The sequence below is a fragment of the Anomalospiza imberbis genome, chromosome 6 (genome assembly GCF_031753505.1).
Source record: "Anomalospiza imberbis isolate Cuckoo-Finch-1a 21T00152 chromosome 6, ASM3175350v1, whole genome shotgun sequence".
In the NCBI taxonomy this organism is placed as follows: Eukaryota; Metazoa; Chordata; class Aves; order Passeriformes; family Viduidae; genus Anomalospiza; species Anomalospiza imberbis.
Window position 1 is genome coordinate 37,239,668 of NC_089686.1, and position 13,167 is coordinate 37,252,834.

Below are 13,167 nucleotides of genomic sequence, written 5' to 3' on the forward strand. Positions count from 1 at the left end.
GACAGTATTATTAATGCTAATTTCCTAATGTAATTAGAAGGAGGACAGTATTAATAATACCACCCTCCTTCTAATTACATTAGGAAATGTGTTTTTCTTCCCCAGCAATGAGAGTTATAAGTGTTTATTACAATTTGCTGTGCATAAGCTCTTAAAAAGTCTCTGCTAGAGAACTATCTAGCACCAAAGAAAAAACCTTTTCACTTCAGCCCTCTGCAGTCTCAGATTTCTCTTCTGCTGCTCTAGGTATCAACTTTGGGAGTAACTATAACCTGATTTCTGCATATTTATCATGTTCTGCAAATATTAAAACAAGCAAATATGAACAATGCCATTTCTGCATAGATAATTTGCCTGGTACAAAAACAGATCTTTTTTTTTTTTTTTCCCCCAACAAGACAGCTGCCTCCCTATTGGGGAGAGAAAAAAAATCTCTTTCAACAGCCTCAGTTTCTCAGTCCCTTGATAAACTATTTCTGTGAAGAACCCAATTTTGGAAGGATACCATGTGCCCAGCAATGGTTAGAGATCATCTTTGCTGTCTTGAGAAGGGGAAGGAGAACACCCAGAATACAACAGTGAGGTAAAAGTACATCAACATGCTTAAAGTTTCCTAACACTTACTTGACAATTTGGGGCCTGCCCCTCAGATGAACACAGTACTGATGCTATACAGAAAACAAGTGTTGCAGACAATGGAGGCTGCTGAATAATGACACTGGTCATACTGCTCTGGATCTCTGCTCCAGTCTGATAAAAAACATCTGCACTTATTTGCCTGCTGAACTTGAAGGCAGGGTCCCAGTAGTATTCAACTTCACAACCAGAGGGGCTAATGTGGGCATTACTTTGTTATCCTGTCCTTCTTGAAGAGTTGCAGGTAATGAATTTTTTCCCCCACTGGATGCCAGTTTTGCAACTACAGGTGCCAGTAAGGGCATCACTTTATTACCCTGCCCTTCTGAGTCCACTGGCGCACTTGCCACTTTTAAACCAAGTGGTGCTAGCTTTGGCATGGGCCTCCACGACTTGTCAGCATTACCAGCTTCTGGATTAGTCTTCATCTGCAAAACTGGTGGAGTCACGTTAGTGGCATCTGACAAGGTTGTTACTGTTTTACCATTCCCACCACTGGTTACGGACAGACTGGAAAGTGGATTCTTCATTTCAGTACCTATCACTATCTTTAAAACATCTGCCTCAGATGAAGGCTCCCCAGAGTTCTTGTCCCCATCACTAAGGTCATCATCTTCCAGCTGTAGCAGGAGGGGGCTTAAAGAGCCACCACCTCCTGGAACTTCAGAAAGATCCTTAAAACTGCCTCCCAAATGGCCAAACTGGAAGGAAGACCCATCTGCAGCCGAGAGATCACTGGCTGTTCCCCGACAAGCTTCTGCATCTTTATGAGAGAAATCTGAGCTGAGGGCACCAGGCAGCTCAGACATGGCTGAGGCATCATCGTTCAGCTGCTGGTTGAGGAAGGTGATTTCATTGAGCAGCGAAGTGAGGGTTTCATCGGTGTCATCACTCTCCTCAATGCTGCTCAGTATCTCACTTGTATCCAGGTCTGCTTCCTCCATTGCCGATGCTACTTTCCTCAATTCCATTTCTATCCTGGAATCTTTGATCTGCAGCTTGCGGAATGACAATTCTTTGGATTTTAATCTTTCCCCTCCAGAATCACCATCTTTCCTCCTGGTTTGGCTTCCTACAAACTCACCAATGCGGAGCTTTTTGCTGAAGGACTCCGGAGATTCCTTTGTACATGATACGTTCCAGCGTTGTGGAAGGGCATCTTTATTTTCAAAGAAAACTTTCTTTGGACCTGTGGTATTTCTTCCATCCCCACCACTGTCTCCCAGAGATGGTTTGGCTTTTTCTTCTGAAAGGATGTTGTCACTATTTGTAGTTTCAAGGGGTGCTGCAGCCAAGGATTGCTCAGAAGCTGGAGTACCTGCAGCTGCTGTTGCATTACAATTTTTGTTTCGGTTCAGGTTTAGATTCATGTCTGCTTCAGCAGCCAGTGATGTTACATTAACAATCTTTGGCATCATGAATGAATCTTCACTTTCTGCAAAGCCACACAAAGCAGTATCCATTAGGGTATGTGTTAACTGTGAGGTAATTCCTAAGTAAGTATAACCAGCTCACTTTCAGGTCTTCCTCAAGTAAATTGCAATTTAGACTGCTTACACAACTCTGGTCAACTGAAGCTTTAACACACCAACAGCATAATTTTCAACTTGTAGAACAAGAGCAAGCTCCAGTGCAACCAACTGCAATGCCTACAGCTCAGATGGTGATGCACAAAGCAAACAAAATGAGAATTTTCCCTCTTACTGTTTTTTATGCTTTGTTTTTATGATCACATCTTGCAGTACTGGTTTTGTGCACTACAGAGACATTCCAGGCACTAAATGATTACCTATTTTCTGCCTCCAAGCCATTCCCTGTTCATATAGCACTCAGATTTTTCCTAGCCCTACACCTGAAGTGAATTTTCCTTTTTCATTATGACCAAACAACTACAAGGAAGCAGAAAGTGAGTGGCTTGCTTTCAGCACAACAGATGGCAAGCAGAACCCTGCTGCCAGGAACCACCCCACACCAAGATCCAATGTACAGCATGAGGTCCTGAAAAACAGCCCTCCCATGGGCAGCAGAGCTGGCAGGGTATGGTAAGGGGTTGTGCCACAGTCAGAGTCTGGATGTTACAGGCAAAGATTTTCAGCAGCCCCACCATCACTCTGAACTGAAGCTTCCCTAGGAGGATGCATTACACCACAGACACATCCCAGTATCTACTTATCCTGACTTCCCCGAGGGGAAGCAGGCTCAGTGAGATGAAGGAAAGTTAAAAGCTCTAATCCATAATCTCCTAGAGGCCCCTCTAAACTGTTCAAAACATTTAATCGTGATTTTCTTTGACTACCCACACAATAACACCTATGATTACTCCCTAGTGAGAAAACAATTTACCTTCAGCTTTGCAAGGACTATATTCCCTACATGCAAGCACAAAGATCCATTAAAAACAAAGAGCTTACCTGAATGGGGTGCTGTAGCTGATACCACTGTTGAGGGCGCTGGATTTCCAGCAACAGTTGACAAGGTAATAGGAATGGTAGAGTTAGTAAGGATTCCTTTTACTTGGACAGGAACTGTTGATCCTGGCAGTTGAATCATCACAGAAGTAACACCTTATCCAAGAAAAGCAAAACAGGGGATAAAGTGGAAACAAAAGCCTTTCAGATACTCAGATACAGTACTTTCAGATACTTCAGATACTCCTGGAAAACAGGAGCAGTGCTCTTCAAGGCACTATTTCAATAACATCTTAAAGTAGTAAAAACAGAAATGCAGAGTGGTTATGTGATTAGGAATTCTTCTCTATGTTTCCCTAATTTCTGAATAACAAAATTTTAACACATTTTACTAACCTGTTGATAAACTGACAGTTCGAGTTAATGACATCTAATCTCTCTTATCAGAGTCAGGTTCTACCTCAGCCAAGTTGTAAAAAAATACAAAATATTACAGCAAAATTCAGTAATTTCATAAACTGCTCTGTAGATCTATGAACAGCATTATACTGATTACCATCATCCCACGTGATCCTACCTGGCTGTGTTGCCATGGTAGTACCAACCCCTCGAGGCTTTAATTCAGCCTGCAGCAGCGTGGAAGGAACAGCTGCCACCTGCCCTGGGACCAGGGGGCTCTTCAGTGTAAGCACCTGCCCCTGTGGAGTCATCACTACACTTGCAGCCGTGAGTTTGAGAGAGGCTGAGGAGTCCTCTGCAAGAAAAGAAGTATGTAAAACACTCATTTATTCTGGCACAGCACCCTGTGAGCCAGCATTAGGTACAGCTCTGGAAGGAGTCATTCTTTTGTTCCTTCGTACATTTATGACGTGAAGGTCTCCACAAATGTTGAACACTTCTCTACAAATTCTCAGCTACAAAAAAAAACTCTCCAGTGCCTGACAAGTCTGCCATTTAATTTAAGAGCAAACTTCCACCATGCTGAGAGAGGGAGGAGGGAGGTTTTAAAAATACTGTTCTAGCAACCCCAGCATTCTGGGGGTTGAACTTCAGGCTTTGAGTCAGCAGAAAAAGAACCACCTTCAACTCTTAGAAATTACTGCTGGATTGCAGTGAAACTCCCTGAGGTTAAAGGACAACTTATTAAGAATTTACTTCCCATAATTCTGAAACTCTGAAGTCATGTTCACCTGAAGACCTCAGTCGTAGTGGTCTCATCCTTACTGAAAGCAAGTGGTTTCCACACCTATCATACGGACATTTCCCGGTCCTATGCACAATTCTGTTTCAGGAGTGAGGCTGCCTGCACAAGCCAGCTGGCATTTTGCCTTCCCACAGGGTGCAGCTTCAATGGCTGTCTCCCCTTGATGCAGGACATGCACCACTTGTAGCCCACCTGTGGCCCGGACTCCTCTCCTGGCAAGTATCAATGGCTTGCCCCTTCTGTTTGTCATCGCTATCGGGGTTGGCTCCCTGGGGGCAGCAGAGGATCCTTCTTGTTGGGTGCTAGCAGTGGAGGGTGCAGCTGATTTCTGTGGCTCAGGTTCTTTCTTCTTTTTTTGTGCTTCTGTTGCTTTTTGTTTAGCATAAATATATTCCAGCTTCTTCAGGACAACCTCTTCTGTCTTTCCTACAGAAAAATTATCAGAGAATCAGCCTACTTTCAAACTCTCTTTCCAAAACTAAAATGCTGAAGGTAGAACTAATAATGTGTTACATTGACATTATTCAATTACTATAAAACAGATAACCATCATCCTCACCAAGTAAATAGCATACTTAATATCAGAGTGAAGCAATTATCTATTTATTCCAATGGTTTTTCTTCCCTTTCAGAAACACGCACACATTTTAGAATTTTTCTGCCACTTTGATAAGCAGAAATCAGCCTGGACAAGCAAAGGCTCTTGCTGAACAAGTACTAGTAGAAAACACCCACAGCTATAGAAAAATCCTCCCACATCTCCTAATGATAAATATATGACTACTGGATAAAATGTTACCTTTACCTGGAATGAAATTTCTTGGACTAATGAACCCTGTTACTCAAATGACCTTTGAATGTAAACGCACATACAGTTTACCACTGCCATGAAAATTCTAACTTTGGACAAACAGATTTCATAAATAATTTGTTTTCTGCATATACACACAGTTTCATATGATCCAAGTTCAAGTGACTATACCAGCTTGTTTTCTGCTTAGTGTTTATGTTCTAACATCGTGGTATGTCTTTAATTAAGTCTATATTTAACTAACTGTCCTGAGAGAGGACTTTTTCCTCATCAAATCTGAGGTCTCACTAGGAATGCAAAAGATCAGATAACTACTTTGTGAAATTATTTGCTTTCACTCTCTACTCAATAGGCCTCTCATACATTTCTAGATTACTAGACTTCACTACAATACCTTTTACTTTTTATAAATCAAATACATTAATGGATTCATGTAAATGCAAACGGTTTAAGTAGCTTTCATTTCTACTTTACAGGTATTCTGCTGTTTATAGTCCCAGACTGTGAGATTAGAAGAATGTTTTGTTTGTTCACACACTTTGACACTGGTTGAAAATGTGTTACAGCTTTCCTACCCTTCCAAATGAGACAGAAAGACAGTATGTACAAGGTGTAATGTCTAGATGAGCAGCAGCTTAGAATCTACTGCAGTTTTGTTGTGTGTACAGAGCTGACACCTTCTAGCCCGTAGGAGCACTGGTTCTTGGGAAAGCAGGACAAGGAGTCATTTGCAAAGCTCTGCAAGGAGTTGGAGGTTTCAGTACTCGTCAGAGACAGCTGCGTGTGACTCTGAAGGGCTGAGCAGAAAAGGCATTTCAGGAAGTGACCAGTGACAGAATGAAGTGACACCATCACCCCACCCTTCCAAAAGAACCCAAGCCTGTGACTCCCCGCACAGAGAGCGTTCCATACTTCCTTCAGGCATGAAGGAAAACAAAAGCCATTTCTATCAGCATGATGAGCCTATCACTGAGTCAGAGCTTAGCACAACTTCGTTTGGCATCACACGTCTGAATTTTATGTGAACCAATGACACACCTGGATCCACCAATTACTCCATATATTCTCACTCCTAAAAGCCTTTTCTTTCATTATTACAGCTAGCTTGCATCCAAAACCAGTCTCACCTGAAAGCGTGGATACTTTTCGGATCAGACCATCTCGTTTGCGTGTCAGTAACGTCTTCTGTCCAATAAACTTATCTGCCTGATCTGTCAGTCCTTGGATTTCCTCAAAGGCCTAAAATAGTATCAGGGAGCTGATTCATAAACCAATGACACACAAAAAAATTTTCCTTCACAGAAACCCTTACAAAATTAATTTTCAAATTTCTGTAATCCTGAGAAAATAGGATTGAGAGAAAGCATGTGAAGTACCATGAATGCTAGCTTTCCCTAAATGCTAGTTGAAGACTGATAAACATCTTGTTTGCCCTTCCTCCAAAGGTCAGCAATTTTTAAGAAAAACCCCAAACTTTTATCTTCCAGTTTCTAGGTACAATTGATAAGCATAATTACATACCTACCACTCATATTTCATTTCCTGTCATTTACATCTTTACAATTAAGCTTTTAATGTCTGTATAATGCCTAATGGAATGCTATCTTCTCAAGCATTAAAAAAGTAATGGATTTAATGGATTTAATGGATTAAAAAACTTCCTTATGTACACAGTAAACCATTAAAGAATTAAGACATAATGTTCCACAATTCACAAAGAATACAAAGGGAGGGCCAATCCAAAAATATATGTTCATGTCATCAAGACTAAGCTTTTCAGAATACAGATTCTTTTGGGTATTGTTTTGCTCTAGAGAGTCCAGCAGAGATGACAGAAGTCCCCCCTACACTGGGACTCACCTGAAGAGTTCATACTAGCATAATTACTCTGTCCAGATTAAATGATTCTCCTCCTCACTTCAGCTCCAGAATACCTACCTGCTTGAGAATGTAGCACTTGGAGACCTTGGGAAGGTTCAGCAGCCCCAAAACTTTCTTCAACTTATCAAAGAGACCTCTCATTTCATTACGTCGCCGACGTTCATTTGCCGTATGTGTCTGACGGTAATGAGCAAAGGCTTCAGCGTGGGACTTCAGCTTTCTTTTCCAGGTCTGATGCTTCTGCAGGAGGAGCAACCAGATTGACCAGTTTAAGCAAAGAAGGCAATGCAATGGCAGACAATGTACAAATGCATGTGAGATTCACAGCCTTTCTACAGACACCTGAAGATTCCACGTCATGCTATCCTGCTACTATGTTTTCCTGAAAGTTCAGAATTAGAAGGACACACAGTAAGAAATGAAATGACCAAAGAAGTGACCAACATAATCACATCAACCCTAACAGAAAAGAGCATGAGTCCCTCCAGTTCATGAGCTTTTATTTTTTGCAACACAAGGCTACTTAGATAAAATCACAGCATTACAACAAAATCATGTATGTTTGAGCCAAGTATTTTTTGTTTGCTTGTCAAGAAAGTCTACTAATGAATAAAATAATTACATCAAATACAGGAGACTTGAATCTTTCCCTGGAGTTAAACTAGTTTGATTTCCATTTTCTTTCATAGGTTCATTATGGGTTGGTGCCAAAGAGACATTGTAAGTCAGAATGTGAAAGATGGCATTGATCCAACAGACATCCACCAACAAACCGAATGCGGCCAAGATTTGAATTTGCTCAAGTTTCTAAAAAGATTGCCAGACAATAAGCAAAATTACTGATCTCCACAGATTAAAAGTTTGTTATATCATCATTACTCTTCCAGGTTTTGTACAGCTATGCTATTTATTTAATGGGGAAGTAATGAATACAGTTTTTTAGATAATTTTAGGTCTGCTTCAAACCCCAGAGCATCAGCGGAAAGACTCCTCAGATTTAGCAGTATGTTTTCTGAGCCTGCTGGACTAGGAGGAATCTGAAGACTTGTCTCCTGAAATCTGGCTCTTGAGAGCCGTTTTGCTCTCACAGTCAGACTTGAGCACAGTACAGCTGCAACTGCTCCTGTGTTGGCCATGGTCGCCAACGGAGGGCTTTACAAAGTAAATTCAAGGGCAGAGAGGAGGACACATGGAAAAGGTGAGGCAGACAGAGCATCCTGGACCCCATCCAGGGGTCTCAGGCAAAGGCATACATCCCATCCAGCTCTAATAGCTAAGACATACACCAGGTTCCCACCACACTCAAAGCCCCACCCCACCACAGCAGGAAGCCCTAGAGCTGACGTCAAGTATATCACAGACAGTTATGGACAGAGAAACTGGCTTCAGAGCCACCCAAAAATACAGCACGAGATTCTGAAGGACTGCAGTGAGTTTTGGTTTGAAAGGATTCTGTGATATCTTTAACTTGCCTAAACACATATTCTAACTTCTGTTTTTAGAAATCCTTCATCCATTGCTGTGCCTATGTAATTCTACATACTGTCTTCAACACATGAAAATTTTGCTCATTTATTATTTTAAGTGTGCTGTAAAAATTATTCATGCCAAGAATACAAAACCTAAGCAAATGCAGTCATAAATAAAAGGCAGATCTTCCTCCCGAGGCTAAAGCTGAATCTGAAACCCACTGATGCCAGCACCAGCCCTTTGGCCTTAAGGAGATTTGGACTGAGCAAATATCCCCCCCCCCCCACACCAGTACGTTTGGCTTCTTGCATTTAATCACAAGTATCTGCAAGGCAGATAAATCACATTAAGAGCTGCATGTGAGATGAAAGTTTGTCTTTAAAATGGAGGTGTGATACTAAAAGGAAAGAGGAGAGCAAACATATACCTTTGATACCTTTGAATGTTTTTCTGATAATGTTTCATCCGAAGAATTACGAGGATGGTATCTGGAAGAAAGGTAAAAAGTTTTTCCCAGTGCTACTCATCTCATACACTCTATCCTCATTAACTACATTCCAACAGTCTAGAATTGCTCATTTTTATGCCTGGAAATTAACTTTTCTTGTGTAACTGCATAAAAGCAGGATACTTTCGAGTTTTCTCAAGAAAGTGAACTCTTATCTCCAACACCATCATCCTGGAAATAACTGAGCTGTTCTGAAAATTGTGAAATTATCTCAGAGTGCAAAAGACAAACTATTCTACTATATGTCAAAAATAATAAATTCAGCTTGTGACTGTTAGCTGCATAAAGTATCTTTTTAAATTATCTTTTGGTTCTGTTTTTAATAAACACTGATTAAATAGAGATGGCAGAGCAATCCCTCCCCCATCAAGAACCACCAATCAAAATCCTCACATTTATTACTATCCTAATATATAACAACAGCAGCTTCCTCATATTTCAGGAGCTGCAACAAAACAAAGAAAACATACATTTGAAAACTGTTTTTTAGGAAACATGGCATCTGTTTTTCTCTCTCACTGAAAGACCTTCAAAATTTAAAGGAAAGTCACCACCTAAGGATAAAAGCTGAGCTGTTATCCTTAAAGAGGAGGAAAAAAGAGGTAACTATCTGGTAGACATATAGTAGCACCAAACAGTTTTTTTCAAAGTTTCTACTAAAAATATCTTCAAACAAAAATGATAGATGCAACATTTCCCATTCTTTTGTTTGATGCAACTGAGAAACAGCCATGACTATCATCATATTCCTCAAGTAAGCCGTATTTTTATTTTGCCTTTGTCATTATAAATGCAAGGGCAACAACAGTAACAAAAAAAACCAACCAAAAAACTTAAGCCAAGCTATCCAACCATGGCAGACTATATGCCAATAAGAAAATACTTTCTTTGCTGAGCCAGTGGTCCCAAAGACAAATCTTTCATTTACAGCGTCAGGGTTTAACCTAATGACTGTTCTTGCCCAGAAATGCTCCAGCAAGAATAAACAAAGGTTGCAAAATCACATTTAAAACAAAGACAACCCTACTAGTTTTCAGTTTGCAGGAAGGGAGGCTATTCACTCATTAATTTTACATTACAAGATACATCCCCATAAACAAATTAATTAGAGGGGAAAGAGGCTAAGACACCTTGAAACTACTCTTAGTGCTGCCAGCACCATCCTCACAGACACTGGGAAGCACCAGTGCTGAGGAAGGCATGACAGAAGCCTTGCTTTATCTTGTCATCACATTACACCTGGTGTTTAATGGGATCACTCGACGCCAGCCCAGCAGTAGGATACACAACTGCGTGCAGTGCTCTCCAGGGGTGCTTACTTCTGGTCGGAGGGTTCGATATTAGCAGCTGTGGCCTTCAGACGGGCAACGTTAATCTTCTCTGAAAGCTCCTCCACGGTCTCAATGTCCACCTGCTCGTCATCCTCTCTGTATTCACACGCATCCTGGAACAGGTTTTGTTTTGGTTTTTTAAAATGAGTATCTACTCAGCAATAGCGCTCAGGCCAAAACAGTTTGACTTCAGTCTCAAATGAGATTACATTATAACATTTAGAACCACCAAGGAATCAACATCTCCAGCTACACTGGCCAATAAACAGTGCCAAAGAGGGGGTTACGTTAACTGTCACCTCCAAGAATTCCTCCCACTAGCAACTCTGTAAAATGTGTTTTCATAAGGGCAGAACCCATCTCTGTCCTTAATGTTCTTATTATGGGCGAGAGAAAAGCTTTCACGGGGCAGAGTTTTCCTGCCCCCGTTTTCAAGTAAGATTAAACTGCCTTTACAACCTAATACCATAGACTCTTGCTAATTGACTTTTTTTACAGAATTTTAAACAGTTATCACCTTAGTAATGGTCTCTCATACCTAACACAGCAACAGTCAGGATATCATACAGTCAGGCTTCTTTGGATCACATAGTAAACTGCTTACATGATGAAGAGTAAGATTTTGGCTCTTTCCAAAATGCTGCCCAATCATTTTACATGTTTAGTATATTCTGAAGAGTACATCTTCTCCATGCTTGCCAGACCAAGAAAACATGCTAATTTGTGAAGAGAGAGATAAGGAACAACCGCAGTTCTGTAGCAACGACAAGAGCTAAATATCAATCTTGTGGCCATCTGTAAGTCCAAGTGATACCCCTCTCCCAAGAAAACATGCTTATTCAACAAATTGGTTTGTATTACAGTTTTTAGTGAAGTTTTTTACATTACAATCTTTGGTCTGATTACAACGAAGAATGAAGAACTCCTCCTTAAGCACGAAAATGTAATTACACTTCCATTCTCTATTCTATTTCACCCCGTTCCCTGAATTACCCTGACTAAACAAAAACTATTCAAACAAAGATACTACTTAAATCACAGAACTACTGAACAGATACTGCCATTATGAAAATATTGCATGTACAAGAGGTACTGGCAACATTTATCTATTTCTTTATACAAAGAGCACTTCACATCCTTGCCTGCTCCCCATGATCATTCATAAAATAACCTTGATGCTGAAAGCCTCCTGATACTTCCTCTAAGCTTTTCCACTTTATATAGTACCATTTCTGTGATGCTTATGTGCAAGAGATGCATACTGGTTTTGTTCAGTGGGCAGAACTACCCTGTCTTAACAACATTTGGACATTATAACATTGCAGGAAACATGGTCAGGCAGGGTAGTTCAAAAAAGATGCTACAATCCAGAGAGAAAGAGGAAAAGGACCCCAGGAAGTTAGCTTACCATTAGCTTACTATATAAACACTTGTCATAGTTTTCCAAGTGCTGGTTAAGTTATATTGGGCTAATCAAAGTGTTGATAGCAATTATCCAGGCTAGAGCTGCTCTAGCCTGAAAGAGTCTGCATGCTATCATATTAGAAAAATGGCATTCAAAACCTTCAAAACCCAGTATATGGCATCTTTTTCATGAAAGATGGGCAAAAAAAAAAAAAACCAAAAAAAAAAAACAGAAGTAAAAAACTCCACTGCTCACCAAGAACTTAACATCTTTAAGTTTACACATTCTGAATGTGGATATATGAAAAAACAGAAGTAATTCATTTTTTCATTCTTACATCTAGCAAAAAAAGGAAAAATGCTTCTGGTTGGTAAATCTTTCCTCTCTACCCTGAATTCCTAGCAACAGGAAAAATATCGTGGTCTTGAAGATCATCAGAAGTAAGTAGTTCTGACATTAAGAACAGCTATTCCTATAGAAGTACTGCCAACCTGCCATAGGTTGAACCTTATCAATAGTTCAGCATGATTCCTGAAGATGCTTGTGAAGCCCTACCTTTCTAGCATCACTCAATCCATACTACTTTCAGTCTTTCCAAACTACTTCCTGTAGTTACATAAATTCTAAATGCCTTTGAGTAAGGGCAAAATACCTTATGGGATAAAGACACCAGAGGAACAATATCACTCTACAATAGAGTTCTGAAGCTGTTATGGAAATTACAGCATTTTTTCCCTCTTCATTTCAATGCCTGTTTCTAAGCCCTCTCCTCTGATTTTTGTCTGTTCCAGGCAGTTTAAATCCCTATTGCTGATATCTAAAAAGCAAATTGCCTGATGGTAGAGGATCCTCAGCAACAGTGCTGAGGGAGGAGGTTACATGACAGTAATGACAAGATGCCATTACACGCTACCCAAGTGAATGTGTAATTTCTCGAGCTGCCTTCTATGCAGATTTCACACATGCTCTGAACTAAAAGTTGACAACATGCAAGAGATTGTTAGAATTTATATTGTCTGCAAAATGTATCACCTGCACTTTGTATTAAGCTTACTATTTTATAATAATTGGTAACAGTCCTTATAATTTCAATGTTTGGCTCCTAAAAAGAATGACTGAAAAACACTTTTAAACAACACTTACAATGCAGTATCTTGCCAGACACAGAAGCTGGTTTTAGAGCAGTAAGCTGAACCGTGGCTTACTACTCTTACCTGTAGCATTACAATACCAGAACAACTCCTGGCATGGTCTTGGATTATGCCAACAAGGACTCGTGAACAATTAGGAGCCACAGCCTGTGACTTAGCCCAGGCCAAGCAGTCCTTCTCAGCAGGAACTCCGTGTGCAATCATCATGCCTTGAAGATCAAGAGTTTAGCATTTGCCTCCCAAACCATTGCACTTGAATTTGTTCAGACAGCAGGTCCTGATACTCATTAGGCTGCTTCTACAGATATTCCCAGAAGGTTTTATTCGTATCACCAAACCCGCAATGATTAACCATCCTAAGC

At 40.4% G+C, this 13,167-nt stretch overlaps 1 protein-coding gene across 2 annotated transcripts in view; it reads right to left on the minus strand.

Annotated features, from left to right (window-relative positions):
- Positions 1 to 389: 389 nt before the first annotated feature.
- MGA (MAX dimerization protein MGA) overlaps positions 390 to 13,167 on the minus strand; it is a 56,285-nt gene continuing 43,507 nt past the window's right edge. For both annotated transcript variants that reach the window (XM_068193454.1, XM_068193455.1), the window contains 8 exons: positions 10,238 to 10,362; positions 8,847 to 8,898; positions 6,998 to 7,180; positions 6,187 to 6,298; positions 4,441 to 4,674; positions 3,622 to 3,798; positions 3,048 to 3,200; positions 390 to 2,071 (listed from right to left, as the gene is read on the minus strand). In XM_068193454.1, coding sequence (XP_068049555.1) covers positions 771 to 2,071; positions 3,048 to 3,200; positions 3,622 to 3,798; positions 4,441 to 4,674; positions 6,187 to 6,298; positions 6,998 to 7,180; positions 8,847 to 8,898; positions 10,238 to 10,362 — 2,337 coding nt within the window. In that variant the 3' untranslated portion in view covers positions 390 to 770. The remainder of the gene's footprint in view (positions 2,072 to 3,047; positions 3,201 to 3,621; positions 3,799 to 4,440; positions 4,675 to 6,186; positions 6,299 to 6,997; positions 7,181 to 8,846; positions 8,899 to 10,237; positions 10,363 to 13,167) is intronic.